Source organism: Chanodichthys erythropterus, chromosome 16, assembly GCF_024489055.1.
Source record: "Chanodichthys erythropterus isolate Z2021 chromosome 16, ASM2448905v1, whole genome shotgun sequence".
NCBI lineage: Eukaryota > Metazoa > Chordata > Actinopteri > Cypriniformes > Xenocyprididae > Chanodichthys > Chanodichthys erythropterus.
In genome coordinates this window covers 9,658,336-9,680,341 of record NC_090236.1, presented here as the reverse complement: position 1 = coordinate 9,680,341, position 22,006 = coordinate 9,658,336, and the positions used below count along the sequence as shown (strand labels likewise).

General features: G+C 35.7%; 1 protein-coding gene across 1 annotated transcript; it reads left to right on the top strand.

Annotated features, from left to right (window-relative positions):
* The first annotated feature begins 1,502 nt into the window (after positions 1-1,502).
* Positions 1,503-21,998, top strand: ahrrb (aryl-hydrocarbon receptor repressor b). Its single transcript, XM_067363704.1, has 8 exons — positions 1,503-1,564; positions 2,369-2,550; positions 14,244-14,341; positions 14,489-14,578; positions 18,372-18,477; positions 18,752-18,885; positions 20,103-20,287; positions 21,116-21,998. The coding sequence occupies exons 1-8, from the start codon at positions 1,503-1,505 to the stop codon at positions 21,996-21,998; spliced, it is 1,740 nt and encodes a 579-aa protein (XP_067219805.1).
* The last annotated feature ends 8 nt before the right edge of the window (positions 21,999-22,006 follow it).

The window sequence follows — 22,006 nt, the reverse complement described above, 5'->3', positions numbered from 1 at the left end:
GGGACATTTTTGATGAAGTGAATAAGAAAAATAAATAGATTTATATTTTGCATTTATGTACCTTTTGTTTTTTGAACACTAGGTGGCAGGATATTCTCAGTGGTTCTCAGTATCTTTTAATTATTGCAAGTGCATTAAACATAATAATAAGCAATAGAAAAAGAGTATAGGTTAAACAATGGTCAGGGGTAAAAGCATTTAAGTTGGACTATACACTTTTATTACTTTTTAAATCAAAAGACACATACAGTGATTTGGTAGGGAAGATAAAATTGATCATTCTTGTCACCTAAATAAGCATTTAATTTCAGTTGAAGTCTCTTTTCTAATTTCCAAGGCTTTGTCTTAATGTAGCATAATCTGGGTGATCTGTAAACCCTTTGAAAAAATTGTTAGTTATACAAAAACATAAGTTTATGGGGAGTTCTCTGATATGCTAGTTGTAACTTTTTATTCATTGTATTTGTTCATATTATTTATATACAATCTATGAAGGCATCATAGGTGAAATCTTGACCTTTGTAAGAAAACAATGCTGAGAAATTTTAAAGTCTACCAAAATGCTGCTAAAATGTTTAGTTACAAAGTTTAATTGCTGACCCATTTTATTCGTCACCAGTCAGCTAAAATGGTTCACTGGCACATATTTTGTTGGTTTCCTTTATTAAAATAACTAAATTCAAGCTTGAGTTTACAAAATTGTACATTGTGTGAATGCAGAACCCTTAAATGTGCACAGACACTCAAACGCACTTCATTCTCTCCATGCATTTTAAAATTAGTTATACATAAATAATACAAGAGAGTCATAAAGAATGTTTAGTTATACATATATATATATATATATATATATATATATATATATATATATATATATATAATGTCGTTTTTTAAAAAATATATTCATGTTTATATTTTGTTCTTGTTTTAAAATAATGTTCAACAACACACTTTTCAAAACTTTTAATACAAAATTATACATCCAATAAGATTAAATGCGTTTCTCTGTCTACAGTGATGACTTTGCTGTACAGATTCGCGTGCCCAGTTTAACAGAACGAGTTTAGTTTTTATTTTGTTCGCGTCGCTTACAGTGTAAACGCTGTGCGTGCATTAATGCTCGCGTGAGGATGCGCGTGCGGAGATCCGCCACCTGAATCACGCGCGGCAAGAGCGGCTATAAAACATCAGCCCTCGCGTGATGTCGCCCTCATGTCAAGAGGTTATTCCATCTTATTGCCATTCAGGATGATTTGTCTTCGTTTCAAATAGTCTAATTCAATTCCATCTTCGGCTGTATGTGGATTTTGGTGAGTTTTCTCTTCATATGTTCGTATTTGGAGTAGGACTGTGAGGTGATATTGTAAAAAAGCTTTTATTGTGTCTCTCAGTTTGTTTACACTTCCACGCCTCCTTATTCTGTTCCCTATGGTTTTCCACATGTTTAAAGCGGTTTTCCAGAAAGTAAAAAGGCTCGTTTTCAGTGTTGAGATATTTGGACAATGATTCCACCTGGAGACTGTCTGTATGCTGGAAGGAAAAGGAGAAAACCTGTTCAGAAACAGTTGAGTATTTATCAATTTACTGTAATGACACATCATCAGTATAAATAACGAAAGCAATAAGAGAAAAAGATGTCACCTGATTATAATATTTAAATTATCATTAGTAGTAAAATTGTGGTCACACTTTAGATTAGGGTCCAAATCTCTCTGCTAACTAACTATTAACTAAGACTTTTGCCTCAATAAACTCCTAATTACTGCTTATTAATAGTAATGTAGTTGTTTGGATTATATGTTTGGTATTGTAAGATTAAATTATGTGGAATATGGTTATGCAGAATAAGGCATTAATGTGCTTTAAAAGTAATAATAAACAGCCAATATCCTAGTAATATGCATGCTAAAAAGCAATTAGTTAACAGTTAGAATTTAATGTCATTTCTTGTTTGTTTCAAGGCTCTTTCTTAACATTATTATTATTATTATTTTAATTGACAAACCAATACAAATAACAAAATCAAGAAAAAGGTGTCACTGAAGATGTGTAAATTATTTTTATTAGTAGTAGTTATAATAGTAGTGGTGGTAATAATAATAATAATAATAATTGTTTATTGTTTTGTTCATTTCAAGGCTCTTTATGTGACTTATTGACAAAGTGTCAATGCAAATAAAAACTACAAGAAAGTCACTATTAACAATAAAAAATTGTTGTTGTTGTTGTTGTTATTATTATTATTATTATTATTATTATTATTATTATTATTATTAAATAGTAAATGCATAGAGTTTCTGTGCCATTTAGTCCTGTGGATGCCACACAGGTTTGAAATTTGACATTAAATGATAGTTTGTATCATCAGGAAACCAGAGAAAGCAGGTGAAAAATCGAATCCGTCCAAGCGTCACCGTGACCGTCTGAATGCAGAGCTGGACCGGTTAGCGAGTCTGCTCCCCTTTAGTTCAGAGGTCATCTCCAAACTGGACAAACTCTCAGTGCTGAGACTCAGCGTCAGCTTCCTGCGAGTGAAGAGCTTCTTTCAAGGTAAGAAGGAAAGTTTCCTTCTGAGTTTCCCTAACTGTGAATTCCTACATTACATCATACATTGCTGGCCCACAAACATTATTAGAATGCTTTAAAATAAATGCAGCTTAAGCTGATATTGGTTAACTGACCTGATTTTGACTTCCTGATTTGTTTCACTCAAGCATATGCTAAAATTGGATTTGTCTCAGACTCTTTAGTCTCGTTGCACATTTTTACATAATTTTCAGATTGTTGCATGGTCACTATTTATTTTAATGTATTTGGATAATAGTTGTATGTTCTGTTGCAATTGCATTTTAAGTGTGTGTGTGTGTGTGTGTGTGTGTGTGTGTGTGTGTGTGTGTGTAACTATAATTGGCAAAAGTTTATGGAAAACATTTCTGAAATGTTCATCCCACATGTTCCTTTATTGTAATTTTTTAGCTCATATTTTTAGTTTGCATGTTAAATTATTTATAAAACAAAATAACAACTTTAGGAGTTAGTTAAAATAGACTTATTGTAGTTTGTGTGGTGATGCTGACCAAACGTGCTGGTAAATAGAAATGCAGTTCTCCTGCCGTGTGTGTTATGGGATTTATTTCAGGAGGTGCTACATAAGGACAGGTCCATGTGCAGCTGTATGTATGAGCGCTCATGGAAGATTGCCCTCTTGCACTCACATGCTGTTTGTTGTGACAGTGTTTTATGGCCAACAGATCAGTGTTGAGATGTGGTGTGGAGAGCTGGCATTATTTGGGCTGTGTGCTGGCAGGTTTGCATGTCTCAAATGCATCTTAACTCATAAAATAATGGAGAGAAATAAAAAAGTGACCTTTATCAACTTAAACGGAAGGAAAGATATGTGCCAGTTTCATGTGCAATATGCTATTGTTGGGGAAGCTTTTTCGAAAATCTAGTTTGCCAACTAATCATAATTTAAAGTTTACATGGCGTTTTATAAAATACAGATTAAGAAGCTTCACATTAATGAACAGGAAAATAAGTGTTAATGTTGTAAAATGTATCAATTATGGAAAAAAATAAATTTTAGCTCTAAAGCAGCTCTACAGAAGTAAAAGTGTCATTAATCAGATCAAGTCAGTTCAGTGTTGGTTCATTTCAACACTGTTGATTTTGCAAAGTTGGTGGCATTATACAACTCAATTCAATTAAAATTTTGTTCTCATCCGATAGTGTCGGTGCAGTTAAATCAATAATATCACTTGTAAACGTACTAGTTTTTAATATTTATTTTCTCCTCAGCTCTGTTAATGTTTCATCAAATTTGTTCTCAATAAGTGGAATCTGAATTTAAATGGTGTTATGAGGTCACGAGAGGGCAGTTCTGGGGCCAGTTGCATAAATAGCCACAAAGTCTTAAGAACTTGTCTGACCAACTAGGAATTAGTAGCTAATCAGTCGGATTCCTACCTATCTACCTTTATATGTAACGGACTTAAAGTTATGGCCAGTGTTGAAAAAAAAAATTAATGACTAACTTGTAAATGATCAGTTTAAGGAGTTTACACAACTGACCACTGTGCGTATGAGTTTCCAGGTGCCTTTGGACATGGTTTGGTATTTGGGATTTTGGATAGATTTCAGTCCCTACTTTAGATAGTGAATGTCACTGTCATGAATGCAGTCATTTATAATTCATGATCCGACCCTGAAGAACTTGAACCGTCACGGATCTCGGTTTGTGCCAACCTTGATCTTCCAGTTCAAATAAGATTGATGTGTGCATTATGTTCAAACATTGGCATTTAAACAAATTCATCTTCTCAAGGCCATTTGTGTTTTTTGGTCTGCTCTCATTTTCAGCCATAAATTATAGTCAAGGGCTTGACAGTGTAGAAATATATCAGAATTTCTAGTCAGGTTTGAAGTTACAGTACTTAAATATGAACTGGAATGTCATCAAAAAGCGTTTAATGCTAAGGTTTTCATTGTTACATGGAAAAAACCTGTCAAGTTAAAGAATTTGCTTTGTGAAACTAAAGGTAGAAATGATTTATTTAATGTATAGTTATTTAATATTTTGCTAATGATTAAAACAATTTTATGACATGAATCTAGCAGAACCTCATATTTATCTGACACTTTCCTGTTGTTCTTTCTGCTTGTGGAGTTGGGTGGTACAATCAATGTCTGTTGGAAAGACAACAATATTGTCTCATTGTTTCATGTTTCATTGTTCCAAACCACTATGACTCCCTTTCTTTTGTGGAACACAGAAGGAGATATTTTAAAAAATGAATTCTTTTTTTTTTTTCGTCCATATAAGTATAAAAAGTAAATTCCTCAATAGTCTTCAAAATATCTAACTTCATGTTCCACGGAAGAAATGCACATTTGGAAATTGTAATTTCTGGGTGAATTATCCCTTTCATATTGTATGTGAATTCAACTTTGCCTTACATTCTCCTAATTTCTCTCCTCTCAGCCTGTGCCTGTCTTGTGAGTAACTGTGTGTATTGGTTGTGCATGACCATGGCCGTGTTTGGTCCAGACACATTGTCTTTTCATTTTCCACCACAAGTCTTAAAACATAGCGGGAAGCCCTGTGAAAGCCTTTGTTGGTCCAACACCATTTTTAAGGGCTTGTTCCTTACAATTATAATCAAATCATGACTGTCTCACTGCCAGGTGAATATTTCCAACATATTTCCAGGCCTCTCGGGATGTGGAGGGTATAAACGGATCTCACAAATTACACAATTAGTTAGTTTTTTTGGGAGTAACACAAAATTGTAACATTACTTCCAAAAAAACGAACTAATTGTGTAACTTATTTACTTTTTATGGAAAGCAATGTTACATTACTTTTGGACTTGCTTGTTTGTTTTTTAGTAATAAAAAAAAAAAAAAAATCTATTTTTGGCAAATGTAAAGGCCCTTTCACGCCAAAAGTGAAATTAATAAGCCTTAAGCCCTGGGTATACTTAGTTTTTTACGCATAGTCGAACGCACAGCCTTGCAAAGTATACTTCACTTGACTCGTACGCGTACTTTCGATGCATGCACAGTTTTGAACAATCTCTCGCCACAAGTTACAACCCATGTAAACATCTTTGTATTCTTTCATGCTAGAGTTGTACAATTGATGGTACTTTCTAACCTCTTCACACAATCTCTCGTTTATTTAGGTCTCCATTGTCACTGGAACTTGCATGCGTTCTGGTCTGTTCTGTTCATGCAGGTTTTCTTCAGCTATCTTGTGAATAGACTCCCCAAGGGCATGGTTGCCATCTTGTGGACAAACTAATTACTTTAAAAAAATGTAATGCACATGTGTGACCTGTGCGTAAAAAGTATGCATGGTTACAAAAGTACGGCGGTGCGCATACAGCACACGTGTACTCTTCTGATGACGAAATTCGCGTCATGCACGCTGTACACTGGGCCCATACATACAATTAAATGCAAATTTATGCCTGAACAGTAGAGGGCGCTGCTCAAACAAACCATTCAGCCATTGTTGACAAGTCTGGGTTTTCTATGTTGCAGAAGGGTTTTTTTTTTTTTTTTTTTTTTTTTTAGTCCGCGGGTTGAAGTGCCTCAATCCCCAGAACTGTATTTTTCTTTTTTTTTTTCTTTTTACCACCTGGAATGCTTTTCTTTTTTTTTTTTTTTTTTTTACCTGGGAACCCGGGACGCGATTGGGTTAGTTTTGGGCAGGTTTTAAATGCCCAAACTTGGCAACCCTGCTTTCAGCTGCGCTGCCATTCTGGATTGCAGAAGTATCGGACACAGTAGAAGAAAGTTCAACACTCTTATTTCAGCAATAAAAACATGAAGAAAAAGAAACACAAATTTTTTGTTTATCTAAAGTCATTTTTGCTTATTAGTATGGTCGAATTGGATCAACAAAGGTCAGCAGTAAATACATTAGTTAATAAAGGGAGATTAAATGCATAGTGTTTTGTGTAATTTAATATTTTTAATTATTGCAGGTTTGTATAATATTCTGAGTATGTGTTTCACTGTTTTCATTTATTCATTTTAAGGAATACTTAAACTTTTTTTGTACAAGTGAGATGAGTAAATGCATGCTCACATTTAGTCTAGAACTACAATAACCATCATGTTTACACAGTGCATCTACACTGACTCATTATTTTTCTCAACATGGGGACAGGAGCTAAATGGGGAATGAGAGTCAATAAATTGGGAAAAAGTAACTTGCAATACTTATTTGAAAAAGTAACTCAGATATTTTTTGTAAATTTAAAAGTAATGTATTACTTTGCTTGTTACTTAAAGTAATCTGATTATTTAACTTGCGTTACTTGTAAAGCATTACCTCAACACTGTTGCTCATTAAGTGCTTGCTAATGCAAATATCACCATTATTGCTCAAACTTTTAATTAACATGAGCATAGGATCTGGTTCATGTTTTATATCCTTTATTTTTGTCAAAGTGAAGTCACTAAGAGTGACACCTAAAGGAAAGTGTTTAATGATAGCACACATGCAGTGTTTTTGCCCACACCACTGCTTCCATTTCCAGCAACTTCTAGCCACTGACAGCACTGCATTAGACACACATGCGCTCTGAACCAGCTCACAGAGGGTCCTAAGAGGATTGAGAGCTGCATTACACTAATGCCTTATAATAATGAGTCTAATGGTCATCGTGAGCTTAATAGTTCACTTGACTGGTTTAACGTTCAAGCTGATTTACCAAACTGCATGATTTTTTTATGATGTATACAATGCAGCTAATTCATGAACCTATTAACAAACAGCCTCCATTCAACATTTTATTTTTAATTTCAGCCATAAATGTGCTGTGTATATGGTGCTGTTTATAAACTTTACACTTTTTTAAATAATTGTAAAGGAATAGTTCACACAATTTAAATTTTGTTATTACAAATCTAATGATACATTTATTTTATTTATTTTTTTTTTTGTTTGAAACATGAATTTTAATTTCTGGTTGAATTATTCCTTTATATTTCTTAAAAAGAATAAGGTTTGTTAAAAAAATGCAAATTTAAAATGAATACACATTTGTGGTAGATCTTCTTCTTCTTTTTTTTTTTTTTACATTTATTTACATACTGAATTGTTATTGGTCTTTCATAAATTCATATGACCATCAATAGCTGTTTTACACTGCTTGGATGACGGCAGGCCGTATTATGTCTTTATTCTCAGAAAACAAGACAGTGTGTAATGAAACCGCATTTAATTAGAATCTAAAGCCTGAGCTTAAAATTTTAACACTATTTTAAGAACTATTGTTTCCTTCAGGAAATGTTTATCTGCTTTGAAAGTTAGTTGCAGTGTGTGAATAACAACTTCAAACTTCACATGAGGGAGTAATTGAGATCCACAGAGAGAGAAAGTGTGTGTGTGTGTGGGATGTTGAAGAAGGGGGTTATGGGTAATGAATGCTCCACTGGCTCCTAGGGAGCGTTTGCGTGACTGCAGCCTGGCAAAATCCCCGTCCTGAGAGAAGCGCTAAGAGGGGGAAGATGCAGATCAGCTTTGGTCCTTCTGTTTAGATCATTCACAATCCACTTTTAGTGGCTGCTATGAATGTTTGATAACCACCTGATTGAATGCTTTTTACATTTTTAGTTTTTCCAGTAATTGACCAAGCTATGTTCTTAATCTACAGCTTTATCAATGAATAAACAGTTTATTCTTTCAAATTTTTTTTTAATCTTCTTTGCATTTTTTCAGTTAATTAAATAAATGTGTAAAATGTGTTTACATTTTTGTACTTTTCATTTGTGAGTGTCTCATCACCTCAGTTGTTTTAAATGATACAACGTAAAATGAAATTATGATATATTTTCCCCCTTTTTTTGGATGATTTAGAAAATAAGTTCTGGTTTCCAAGTATCCAATCCCAAAAAATGTTTTTTTGCTTATGTTGTTCTTTCATAGCTTATGAGAGCTTAAATTTGTATTTATTTGTATTTATTTTATTTTTTTTTGTTTGTTTTCTCTGGGTCAAAAAATGGACATGCATGACTAAATATAGAGCTATAAAACTGATATGTACACTGCTGTTCAAAAGTTTTATTCACTGTTTTTGAAAAAAGTCTCTAATGCTTACCAAGACTGCATTTATTTGATTTAAAAAAAAAAAAAAAAATACAGTAAAACAGTGTTATTGTGAAATATCATTACAATTTAAATAACTTTTCTATTGAATATATTTTAAAATGTAATTTATACTTGTGATCAAAGCTGAATTTATTACTCCAGTCTTCAGTGTCACATGATCCTTCAGAAATCATTCTGATATGCTGATTTGCTGCTCAAGAAACATTTATTATCAATGTTGAAAACGGTTGTGCTGCTTAATGTTTTATTAACATTATTAAACTTTTTGAGGTAATAAAGGTAATATTAAAGGTAATATTTATATTTGAAATACATCTTTTGTACCATTAAAAATGTCTTTACTGTCACTTTACTGTCACATTCTTACTGAATAAATGAATTAAGACTTCTTTAAAATTAAATCTTACTTTTGAATGGTAGTGTATAAAACATAATTCAGTCTTTGAACAATTTGATGGGAAATGTTTGAATTTTTGAGATCTTACTTTTAGATTTTATATCTTGGCAAATCTGAGCACAGTTTGAGACATTGTGATATTCAGAACCTCTAGAGGAGCGAAATCATTTGTTTTTTTGTTTTTTTTTCTTCTTCATATTTTTTATCAGTATATTATGACAAATTTGTCATCAGTTGAACACAGGGATGACAGCATCAGGCCTGATTGTTGTTCATGAGGGAATGATGTTGGCTCTGGTGCCCTTCCATACGGAGTATCCAGTATCATTTTTCCTGAGAATTCACAGTTGTGCAGGCGTTTGGCAGCCTCCAGATCCTCCTTGGCAAATTCTTCTTGCGTGCAGATCAGGAAAATTCCATCTCACGTCTCTGTCCTGGAAACATTCCTCTGTTTGTTTTCATCATGTGAGAATGTGTGCTAGAAGCTGATAAATGATCCGAGCGTCCAGCATCATGCATGTGCGCGAGTCTCCGAACATCTGTTTTAGCATGGGATTGAGGATTTCCCCCTCCCTTGCATGAGAATTCCCTGTTCTTAGTTATACCTTGAATCAATCATTTATCTTTATTTACGTTGTGCTGTATGTGCATATAAAGAATGCATGTAATGTTGTTTAATTCCCTCATAATGTTAATATTATGTATTCGGTCACCCTGACCATTCAAACAGCTCACACTTTGCACCAAAATGTAGCATAAAAACAATTTCTGAAGAGATATTTATTGTCAACACATTAATAGGATCCATTTTTGTTGGCAACCAGAAAGCGGTTCCCCTGCACACAGTGCCGTGCGAACGACTGGTAAAACTGACCCAGATACGTTATAAAGCAGTTTGCCGTTAAGCTTGTTCTGTTGCGTTACAGCTGCAATAATGTCTGCATGACATGGCGAGTACTTTTGCAAATCCTTTATTTTCTTCTCGCACACATTCAGCCCCCTCTTTATTTTAAACTGTTTTTCCACGCCTGTTATGCAGCTTGGAGACAGACAGAGATATTTAAAATATTTACTAAATAAAAGACATTGTGCGTTGTTTTATTCATTATATGCAAATTAGGGATTGGAAAGCATATTTTAGAATCAATATGCAATGCTCAATAAAAAGAATTTATAATAAAAGTCATGTAAAACAAGACTGTCGTGAATAATTGTGCAAACAGCGCCATTTGCCAGCAGTCTAATGCACGATCTCATGCGAAGACTGTTTGCAAACACAGGTTCTCTCATGCCATAGCCATTAGTTCACAAAAGGCACAAGTTGACCCCTCTTTAGTAAGGTTAACCCAATTTCAGATGGAAAGCTATTGTCATTAGTGCTAGTGATGTTGAAATAATCTGCCGTCAAAGTGCATATGCCTCTGCAGTGGTCTGTTATGTTGGTGTCATGTGACCAATTGACTGGAAGACAATTTTTCTAAGTGTATAGAAAGACAGACAGATAGATGCACAATCTACTGTTCAAATGTTTGGGGTCAGTAAGCTGTTGTTGTTCTTGGAAAGCAATTAATACTTTAATTCAGCAAGGAGGGATGCATTAAATTAATTAAAAGTGTATTTTGTTCAAAGAAATGTTGCCTTGGGGAGCATTAGAGACTTTCAAAAATATTATAAAAATTCTTACTCTGGGAGAGAGAGAGTTTTCATTCATGTTTAAATTGAGCGCTGGCCCTTTAAGAGCCTGTAGTATAGCAGGGTTTGCGTGACTGTAGTACACAAGAGCCTGACCTCAGAGGGAAGCCAGTGAAAATGATCGGCCCATCAGAGCTCAGGAGACCAGCAATGCACAACTGAGTCTACTATAAGCCGTCCCTCCTCCTTTTGTATTCCCTGCTCTTCCTCACTCTCACGCACGCACGCACGCACGCACACACACACACACACACACACACACACACACTCACACACTCACACACTCACACACTCACACACTCACACACTCACTCACACACACACTCTTCACCTGGTGTTTGTGTGAAAGTGTATGCAACTCCATTACTACATTCCTTACACTGCATCTATGAATATGTATTGCGTAGGGAAGGGGGAGTGAATTCTCCTCTTTAGTATATTTTTATATATATAATATATATAAGTTTTAAAATCTGGATACAAAAAGACTAGTATAGAATGAAAAATGCTAGGGAAAAATGAAGCATGATTTTTCTTTTCAATGCATTGTTTTAGAACAGAATAAACCTCAAGTATGCATTTAATGAATGTATTTCAGTGAAGTCATGTGTCTTTTGCATGTGAGGGCCTGATATATTGTACTTTTTGATAATACTTTCATGATGTGGTTGTCAGTGTCAAAGGTTTAGTATGAAGAAACATTACAAAAGGTGTGGAAGTGCTTTTCATAAAATGTCTTCTTAAACATTCATCTCAAGATTCTTTAAATTCACTTTTGTAGTAAAGAAAATATCATCGAGGGGTGCATCTAGTACTCACAAACAAAACTATGGGTGCTCCAGGAGAACAAAATAGCAAAAATGGTAGGTGGGTCCTGTTTTAAAGCAAGAAAATCCACGTCCAGGCACTCACATAGTTTGAAAGGTAAAAAGTCTTAATTTTAAGACAGGGCTACAGCTTAATAAACACCAAAGCGTATGAGCCCAAACAGGCCTTCGTCTGACATAGGCTTGTTTGGGCTGATATGCATTGTACGTAGTAGTTACTTTTTAAATTCAGTTGGATTGATTTTTGCATTCACATTAGGCTAAAATGTCTTTGTTTAAACATACTAAGTTTTATATAGTACTTTTTGTCCTTCATGTGCTGTAATGAGTGGGTTGTTGTTATTTTTAATGTGTTACTGCTGAATGGCTGTTCCAGTTGTCAGTCCATTTGTAATTAGTTTGTCAAATATCAACTCAATATTATTGTTTACAGCTCAATTTGATTTTTGGGATGAGCAAATATTCTACAATAGACATGATGCAATGCAAACAGTTAAAGATTGTTTCAAGTTATTTGTGTACTATCTAATTAATATTTATGAGCCTTTTATTGTCACTCCATGAGTTAACAAGATTCATACAATGACAGAAATATCTTTTTTTTCTTTGAACTATCCCCTTAAGTGTGCTATGCTTGAACTTTTTGAGAGACATTGAGCATAGAGCAAAATTAAAAGTAAGAGGGGAAAAAAGTTACAGAGAGTCCATTCTTTGCTGCGTAATATAGCTAGCGCACAAACACACATCTGCTCGTAAATCTAACCTCAATTGTCAAGAGCAGATCTGTTTTTTATTTCCGTCCCCTCATCAAAACAACCCAGCAGTGAAATGAGCTGCTTTTAAAAGCCATTTCTGCCATTTTGTGAAAAGTAGCTCCTTCACCTGCAGGTTTTAGCTTGTTTGGCAGCAGATGTGAAGTGAGTGAATGGAGAATGAGTCTTTAGAGAGAGATGATGGAGATTTCCCTCATGTAAGTGAGCTCATGTAAGTTTTTGTGGAGTGTTTGAATGATAAAATATGGTTTGGTGGATAGTTAGACATAAATGGAGTGACAGTTTAGCAACTCGAAACATTACACGTGCTGTCAGCCCCTTCCTCAACTTTGTTGATTTACACTGCTTTAGGAATACAGGACTCATGACGGAAGATGTTAAGTTTCCTCTTCCTCTATTGTCCCATTTGTTATATTCGTTCTTAAAGTAACCCTATTATAGTCAAGTCAAGTCAAATTTATTTATATAGCGCTTTTACAATTGGTAATTGTTTCAAAGCAGCTTTACATATTAGAAGCACAGAAAAAGGGAAGTGGTTAAAAATAAACTGTACAAACAAGCGTGGTAATATTTAACATATACAAGATGGTGCTACATTAATCCAATGTCGGCTGACTCCCAGGGGTGGAAAAAACCCCCTAGGAGAAAAACCCAGCTTGCTAGCACTGGGAAAAAAGTCCTAGGAGGGGAAAAAACCCCTTGGAAGATATATATAATATATGTAAATGTATATAGAGATCAAAATCTGAATTATACATTTTTATTATAGAGATTAAAAATAGATTATATATAAATATATGTATACCCTAATATTACCTTTCATGTAGTGTATAATATAACTGTATGTCAATGTAAAAGGTATGTAAAATTTCAAAGATCAACTCGCAAGACAAATGGAGTTATTGTCTCCCCAAAGAAAGAGCCATTTCTGAACTGCCTGAAACAAGTCATCTGTAATTCCAGTCTTTCTTCCTGCATGAACCTGTGAAGGTCTTCATTGGCTGCCAGCGAACGACGTCTACTTTGACCCGCCATCAAACACTGTAGTTGTAGCTGAGAAGAGTTTGGAAGAGTTTGGTTTATGTTGTCCACATGAAAATATGTTTTCTGTGTTGTGAAAGCAAATCACTTTGATGCACTTGTGCTCGAATTGATACGGTAAAACGAAACCATAATTACCGTTCTTATCACTTTGTGTATACAAGTGCTAAGGAAGCCTCCAGAGCTGAAATTCAGAAATGGTAATGGACAATTATTTCCCAAAAATCACTGTAAGCGGTAGACCAATCACAACAGACTGGGCCATCTGACCAATGAGAGAACAGTAGGCTCATGGAAAGGAAGGGTTTAAAGATGCTGAATCTTTGAACAAATCATTTCAGAAGGTCCCCAGTTCCTGGCTGAGCCAGGTGTACTTTCTGTATGGAGTTTGCATGTGCTCCCTGTGTCAGCGTGGGTTTCCTCTGGCTGCTCTGGTTTCCCCCACAATCTAAAAACTGAATTTGAGATGCTTAATTTTCCGTAGTTGTGAATGCATGTGTGTGAGTCCCAAGCCATGTAATGGGGATGGTTGGAAAGACCCGGCGAAAAATCATCACCAAGAAAATTCATGGACAGTCTCTTTACATTGCTTTGGAAACATTCTCAACCAATTGTGAAATTGGAAAAGCGCATCCAAAATGGATTGAGAGCTGAGAACTGATGCTTAATGAAAAAGAATAATCAGTGGGATTTGTTCTTATGAAGCAGTGATTGTCTTTGTTTTCGAGACAGAAGGGTTTCCTATTAAAAATCTTTGTTTAAAGAATTTCAAAAATTCACTGTAAAATGATTCGCATGATTAGATATCATTAATGTTTATGCATATGTTTATGTGTTTTCCCTGAGACATGTCAATGGTTCTTTGTCTTATGTGCTCTTTTTCCTCACAGCAGTCCAAGAGAAAGAGAATCACAGAAGTGATGCCTCGATCCCTGAGCACACGAAAGAGATTCTGCCCCATGTTGTAGAAAGTGATCTTCTCCTACAGGTGCATTAGCCGTTAAATTCTACTCTAAACATCCTTCACTAAAGTTCAGACATTGTATAATTGTCACAGAAATCTGAGTTTAAGTCATAGGTTTAGTCATAAATATTGACACATTCCCACAATAATCAGTTTCTTTGTGTCTTGTAGTCTCTCTCTGGATTTGCACTGGTCGTGAGCTCTGATGGTGTTATTTTCTATGCATCATCCACTATCGTTGACTACCTGGGATTTCATCAGGTAACAATCAAATGAAAACCTATACTCTAGAAATAAATGCATAGGAATAATGAAATTTTTATGATCTAAATAGCATGTAACTTGTCCAAATGCTTTTTTTCTTTACTTTTTATTTTATATATTCTTTTATTATATTAATTTAGTGCTGTCAAAATTAGAACATTAACGCATGCAATTAATTTTTTCAGTTTAAAAATATTTTAACGCATTTAACGCAGAATCCGCTTTTCCATCATAATTTTGCTAGCATTACATTATATGAACACTGACTGGCGTCATGTGATCTTTACATGACCACACGAAAGGGAATAAAGAAACCTGCTCTTTCGTCTAAACGCTCTCGTGCCCCAAAAGGCACCACCTTGCCCTGTGTGAGGCTAGAACTCACGACCTTCAGATTATGACAGACTGACACGCTGCCTAACTGCGCCAACGAGGCATGTGCTTTGGCTGCGGTGAGCAGTGAAAGACTAGCTTCCAGATCAGCTGCCATTCGGTGTAGCTCCAAAAATACTGCTCGCCCTCAGCTGTTGTATCACGATAACCGAACCGTCTAAGGAGCTGCGTTCAGGTCGCAGTCTCCCCTGGAGGCGTGGGTTCGAATCCCACTTCTGACAAACATAACATTTAGCTGTGGGCTCAAGCTAGAGTCATTAACCCTCTGGCAAGATGACCCAGTAATACATTCATGTTGACAAAAGTGAAAGGGAATAAAGAAACCTGCTCTATTGTCTAAATGCTCTCGTGCCCCAAAAGGCACCACCCTGCTCTGTGTGAGGCTCACATTCATGACCTTCAAATTATGAGACTGACACACTGCCTAACTGCACCAACAAGGCATGTGCTTTGGCTGGGGTGAGCGGTGAAACACTAGCTTCCAGATCAGCTGCCATTCAGTGTAAATACTGCTCACTCAGCCATTGTGTCAGGCGCTGCCTTCAGGTCGCAGTCTCCCCTGAAGGCGTGGGTTCGAATCCCAATTCTGACAAACCTAACCTTTGGACCCAGTAATACATTCATGTTGACAGAGCATGGTATTTCAGCTCACATCAGTATTAAATAACGTCTTATATGAACTTAATGAGTTCAAAAAATTAGATTTGCATTCGTGTTTGGCAGCAGCAGCTCTTAAAGTGACAGTAGCCTAATAAACCAGTTGCTGTGATGTCTGTCATTAATGTTAATCAAAGAACAAAGGTAACAGAGAAAATTGTAGCTTTAATAAGGATTCATCTATATTTAATTTATCATTTGTGCAGTGAAGACTGTGAAGTGTTTGACAACTTTATTCAATTTCTGTATATTTCCTCCCTGTTAGACAGGTAGGAAGGCCACAGGTAAATAAGACATTTATTACAATGGGTTTATGTGAAGATTGTTTTAAAAAAGATGCCAAAAAAAGATGCCATTAAACAAATATGCAAAATATACTGTCTTTAGTTTGTTTATACACAAATTTGGAGAGTAACTGTGAAATTAATACAATATAAAAATATTTAAAAGTCTTATGTTTTTAATCATGATTAATTACAAAAAAATATTCATAGTTACTTTTTATAGTTACATTGCTTTACATTAATAGTTACATTTTTTTTTATTGATTGACAGCACTAATTAGTGTATTATTATATTATATTATATTATATTATATTATATTATATTATATTATATTATATTATATTATATTATATTATATTATATTATATTATATTATATTATATTATATTATATTATATTATATTATATTATATTATATTATATTATCCCCCATTTCCATCCTGCTGTGAATGTTCACTACTCATATAGTTTTAAAAGATTTAATTAATTTATTATGTAAAAGGGAGGGTAAATGTCTATTTAGCTTTCATGCATGACAATCCAAAAAAATCCAGTATGTTACCCATTTTATCTTTTAAAAACAGTTCTCAAAAAAAGTATCATCAGAGAAATCTAAACAAAAATCATGTGTGGTTACGTAAATAACCATGCCATCTGTGCAGAAGTATGGCATGTTATAGGCCTTTTCTACCAGAATGTGGAAAAATAGTTGAGATTTTTTTCAATTCTTGGCTAATTTAAGACTTTCTCACAGCCTTCAAAGGGTCAGGCTTCTTCGGCAAACAAACCTTCTCTTCCGAGGACATTTGATTGGATCCTCATTGAAACTGTGATAGTTTGTCATGAGATGGTTAGTCATCAAAGTGTGCTGAAAGCCGTGCATGTCCCACAGTGGAAAGTAAAGGGAAGGTTGAATATTTTAGGCAGAGTTTGTTGTTTATGAACAGTGGGTATGGTCGTGTGGGCTGGGAATTCAGGCTTTTGTTTTATTGTTCTTCGGTGTAGAGACATGTCTGTCTGCATGCAAGCAGCCCTGGTGTCACGCAACAAACACATGGGGCTGTGAAATGAGATTTGTGGGTTCAAGAATAAATGAAAAAGCAGTTAGAACATTGAGTTCTAATTTAATTTTTTTTTTTTTAAATTGTTATTATTATTAGATAGGATAATGTAGAACTGATTGGGCAGTACAGGGATAGGACATTCTGTCTACCACTATCCACGCATTACAATAACGACTGAAAACAAAATCAACATTGTCTTCTACACTCCCTCAGCCCCTCAGAGAGGACCTTGGGCAGCATAATGACCAGGCCATGAGAGCAAAGAAATAAAAATCAGACAACAGGGATTAGATAAGTGATTTAATACAATATGAATACATATAGGCTACATCAAGAGGAAATGTTGACTTTCCAATAACGGAGTGCTGCAAAATCTCAAGTTTATCCTCATCCAGCAATCTCATAACGTCGTGTTCAGTTGACATCTGGGCAAGTGTGGACAGTCTTTCTTGCAGCATGGTGGACCACAGGTATGATTTTATCAGCCGCAGGTGCAAAATTTAAAGAAAAAATGTAATGAAACTAAAATTGCCAGTAGGTGGTGGAAAATCATTGTCTTAACGAAGGAGTCATTCAATCATTCGTTTGACTCATTCAGTTGCTTTGAGACGCGCAATGGTTCTGCTGTAGATTTGTTGCAAAATAGATCAAAAACAGACAAGGTTCTAAGTCTAAAATGAAAGTCACCTAATAGTAACTGTTGTATAAATTCAATAGGTTAAATTGTGCTAATATTTGGGAAAACAGCACTCTATATCTCGTTATAAATATTAAAAACAAGAACTTGCACAGGAACATGACATTGATTGACAAAGATGACATTTTTTGCCCCGTATATCTTGATTTTGGGAGCCATTTTTGTCCCAGGCCCCCGTTCATTTCCAGGTGGGAGGTGGGGCTCAATTTTGAGCGTAAGGGGAGAGAGGCACCTTCTGTTGCAAGGCCCATTTTAAGTGAGGCTGCTACCGGCGACATGACCAAGGTTGGACTCCTACGAGGACAACAGCTCTTAATATGTTGACTCTTACACTACTCTCGGTCCAAAGCTCTGACATCTGACTGCTTATTAATAGTAACCAAAGCAAATGCATAAGAATAATTGGATGAATTATGAACTCATTTGACCTCAAAAATGTACCTGAAATTTTTTTTTACCAGCACTTGAAGGGACAGAAAATTTTGATGAGTAATGTTTATAATGCGGTTTAACATATAACTGAGTTAGACTTTTGGTGTTGGCTGTGAGACATTTGGTCATTGCATTGTGTGTGGCTCATACAAGCGTACAGGTCAATGCAGTAGTCGATAACAGAAAACACACTGACGTGCGAGCTAAAACCCTTAATAAAATGTTCTGGTTTTGTGTTGGTGTGCATGATCTTTTCTGGCAGACAGACGTGATGCATCAGAAGGTCTTTGATTATATCCATGTGGCCGAGCGACAGGAGTTTCAGAGTCAGCTCCACTGGGCGATGAACCCTGGCCAGCAAGACAATGGTGTGTGTATAATTACCATTAACCCTATATAATACACTTTAGAAGACCTGGAATATTGCACAAAACAATTTTTTATAACTTTTTAAACTATTTTTATAACTATTTTTATATTTTTTATGGTGCTTTTGCATCTATTTTGAAGCTTATAAGCTCCAGCTGTCTCATTATAATTGCATGGAAAAGACTATAGTAAATTTCACTGCATGCATCTGTCAATACTGACTCAAGTCATGTGTTTCTGAACTATGTCTTGTGTATGTGTGTGTTCTAGTAGATGAGGATGTTGTGATGGGTCATATGTATAGCTCTGAAGAGCCTGACGGTGTTCCTCCTGAACTGTCTCCGTTCCTTACGCGGTGCTTCATCGCTCGAGTACGCTGCCTGCTGGACAGCACCTCCGGCTTTCTGGTCAGTCATGAAATCACTCAAAATATTCAAGCTCAGTGGTTTTATATGGAGTTAATATTGTGCCATAATTAAACAAACAGATCCAGCATTTTGCAAACAAACACGATCTGCTTTGCAAAGGAAACTCGATTCGACTATTGAATTGTATTTGTATGTTCTTGTAAAGCGCTTTGAGGTGCAACTTTTAAAGGCACTATAAACAATTATTATTATTATTATTGTTATCATTATTATAAACACATGTTTCGGGGCTTCTCTCGAGAAGACTAGTGTAAACTGACCCATAGCAAAGCGCCATCTGCTGTTTTGGAAGAGGAAGTTGCTCAACTGCATTTGTGAGAAAATCAAGCCGAGCGAAAAAGGCAAGTGTCTTACAATCATAACAGACAGGTGCGCGGATGTATGCACTAGATTTGGTATTTGTTCAAAGGTTACATGCCATTTGTAGGATGGTTTGTATTTGTGAAATATGATGTAGGCTCATTTATTTATATTTGTAAAACACAATACATATATTTGTTACTCATCTGTGTTTTCGCTCAAACTGACCTTTGTATTTCACATCACTTTGTTTGTTTGCGAGTCGAGTTTTCTTTTGCAAAGCAGATTGTGTTTGTTTGCAAAATGCTGGATTTGTTTGTTTAATTATGGCACAATATTAACTCCATATTTTTATGACCTGTTTTAGTTCAAACTCTGATCTTAAATATAGAATGAAAGGATTCGTTCACTTCAGAATTTCCTGAATTTCCTGGCATGAAATCAAAATGGACAATTCTTGTTTTTTTATTAAATATCGCAGTATTATACATTATATATCCCTGTGCATCGCTTTTTTTTTTTTTTTTTTTTTTTATTAATGTGCCCTCATAATCTTTACTCAAAATATCTGCCCCTCCCTCTCACAGTGACATCTTCTCTGAGAACATGTTTACTGGCGCGAGGGCGGGACAACCTGTCACTCATATGAGATTGACCAATAGCAAACCACCACTATCCAATCAATTCCCCATGGACAAAATCAAGTCCCGCCCTGCTTTTATTGTTCTTGTTCAAGAAGCCGTTTCACTCGGATATACTTCACAATAGCCAATTGCAACTTCTGTTTCATGCCAACTTTATGTTGACAAGCTTTAATTAGAGGCCTCAGACCTTCCCAAATGTACATGTTGCCATACTCAGTCTGTCTCGCTCTGATTGGCTCTCGTCTCCTGTAGAACATGCAGTTTCAGGGCAGCCTGAAGTTCCTGCAGGGTCAGAGGAGGAAGACGGACTCTGGAGCTCTGCTGCCACCCCAGCTTGCTCTGTTTTGTGTGGCTGTTCCTCTAGTACTCCCCTCTGTCACAGAGCTAAAGATGAAGAGTATGATGATGAAAGGCAAACACAAAAGCTCTGGCAGCAGGTACACATTCTGTCTGTCTGCTTGTCTATGCATTTGCATTTTTGCATTCAAATGTTTAAAATTTTCAACCATTTAAACCAACACTTGTTATATTTTATCCACGTGGAAGTATTACATTTTTTAAATGAAAGATTTTGAGAAAACTTTTTGTAATGAATTATGAACAGTAAGAAAGTAAATGAAAGTACAATGTTGGTACCATAGTATAGTAATGGTCACAGATGGTTCTACTTTTGAGATATATACTACCATTCAAGAATTTGGGGTCAGTAAGAAATTACTACTTTTACTACTGCAAAGATGTGACTGTATAGACATTTATAATGTTCCAAAAGATTTCTTTTTCAAACATTGATAATAATAGGAAATGTTTTTTGAGCAGAAAATCAGCATATTAGAATGATTTCTGAAGGATCATGTGACACTGACGACTGGAGTAATGATGCTGTAAATTCAGCTTTGATCACAGGAATAAATTACATTTTAAAATATATTCAAATAGAAAACCCTTCTAAATTGTAATAATATTTCACAATATTACTGTTTTTACTGTATTTTTGATCAAATAAATGCAGCATAAGAGACTTTTTTCAAAAACATTTAAAAAAATCTTACCAAACCCCAAAAAGACCCCAAACTTTTGGACAGTAGTGTACAGCGGTACCGAATGATTGCCATATTGAAGTACTATGGTTTTTACACAGTACTCAATCATAGTAGTATCCAAAAACATAGTACTTTGTGAAGGACATAAAGATGTACACAAGACAAAATGTAATATGTGAGTAGAAACTCCCTATTAATCAGTTTAACTTGTACCATTTTCAGTGATAAAAGGCAACGAGTTTCCTGTTGCGCATTTGACAGTGAAGATGTGCTACGTGTTAGCTGGACAAACACATCGGGTCATGATGGTTCATGGTCAGCCCTGGCCAACAGAAGGTACAGAGGAGAGAGCTGCAAAACCCAAGATGAGCCGCTCAACTTCTGTGTTTCCCCTCTGGGTGTCTCTAGGTTGCAGGCTGTTGATGCTTCTTGGGACACCCGCTGTCCTGTTGCTTTACGCACGGACTCCAGTGAAAACTACCTGCTACCTGGAAGCTTCTATAAACACGGCCATTCTGGAAAATTACGAATTGGTTGCAACACAGAACTGCAGAAGGTGGAAGGTTATTGCATCGATGGGAAGGTGGAGAGAAGGTGCATGATGCAGAATGAATGTTTTAATATGCTTCCTGAAGCGGCAATTAAGACCGAACAAGATTCTGACTCTGAAAACGGGTGTAACGCATACGGGACGCTCTGGCGCCCTGAATATGCACAGGTGAAAACCGAAGCTGAATATTATGACTATTGTACTTTATATCAAAATGGCAAGGCTGCCATCAGTGCTCCTATCAATGGACACAAGTATCTGTGTGCAGGAGTCAGCAGACCTCTTAAGTGTGTCCTGAACAAAGACCTGAATCACTCTGACATGCCGATCAGCAGTCAGGATACATATGTGTTTGCAAATGCCTCCGTGGATCATAAAAGCTACATGCAGCATGATATCCGGAGTCGCAACCTGCTGCACACAATTAAACGAGAACCTGACGACTCTCCACCTTGGTGTCATGATGTTAGTCAAGGGCATGTGCAACAAAATATTACTTCATCTTGCACTGTGAACGCTAGTCTACGCAAAGCAAACCCATATGTTTACATGTAGTGACCACG

Excerpts from the sequence above, each read along its gene's own strand:
- ahrrb (XM_067363704.1), top strand. The coding sequence starts at position 1,503 with ATGATTCCACCTGGAGACTGTCTGTATGCTGGAAGGAAAAGGAGAAAA. Across the intron at positions 2,551-14,243 it reads AGTGAAGAGCTTCTTTCAAG|CAGTCCAAGAGAAAGAGAAT; the intron begins GTAAGAAGGAAA and ends TTTTCCTCACAG. Across the intron at positions 14,579-18,371 it reads ACTACCTGGGATTTCATCAG|ACAGACGTGATGCATCAGAA; the intron begins GTAACAATCAAA and ends CTTTTCTGGCAG.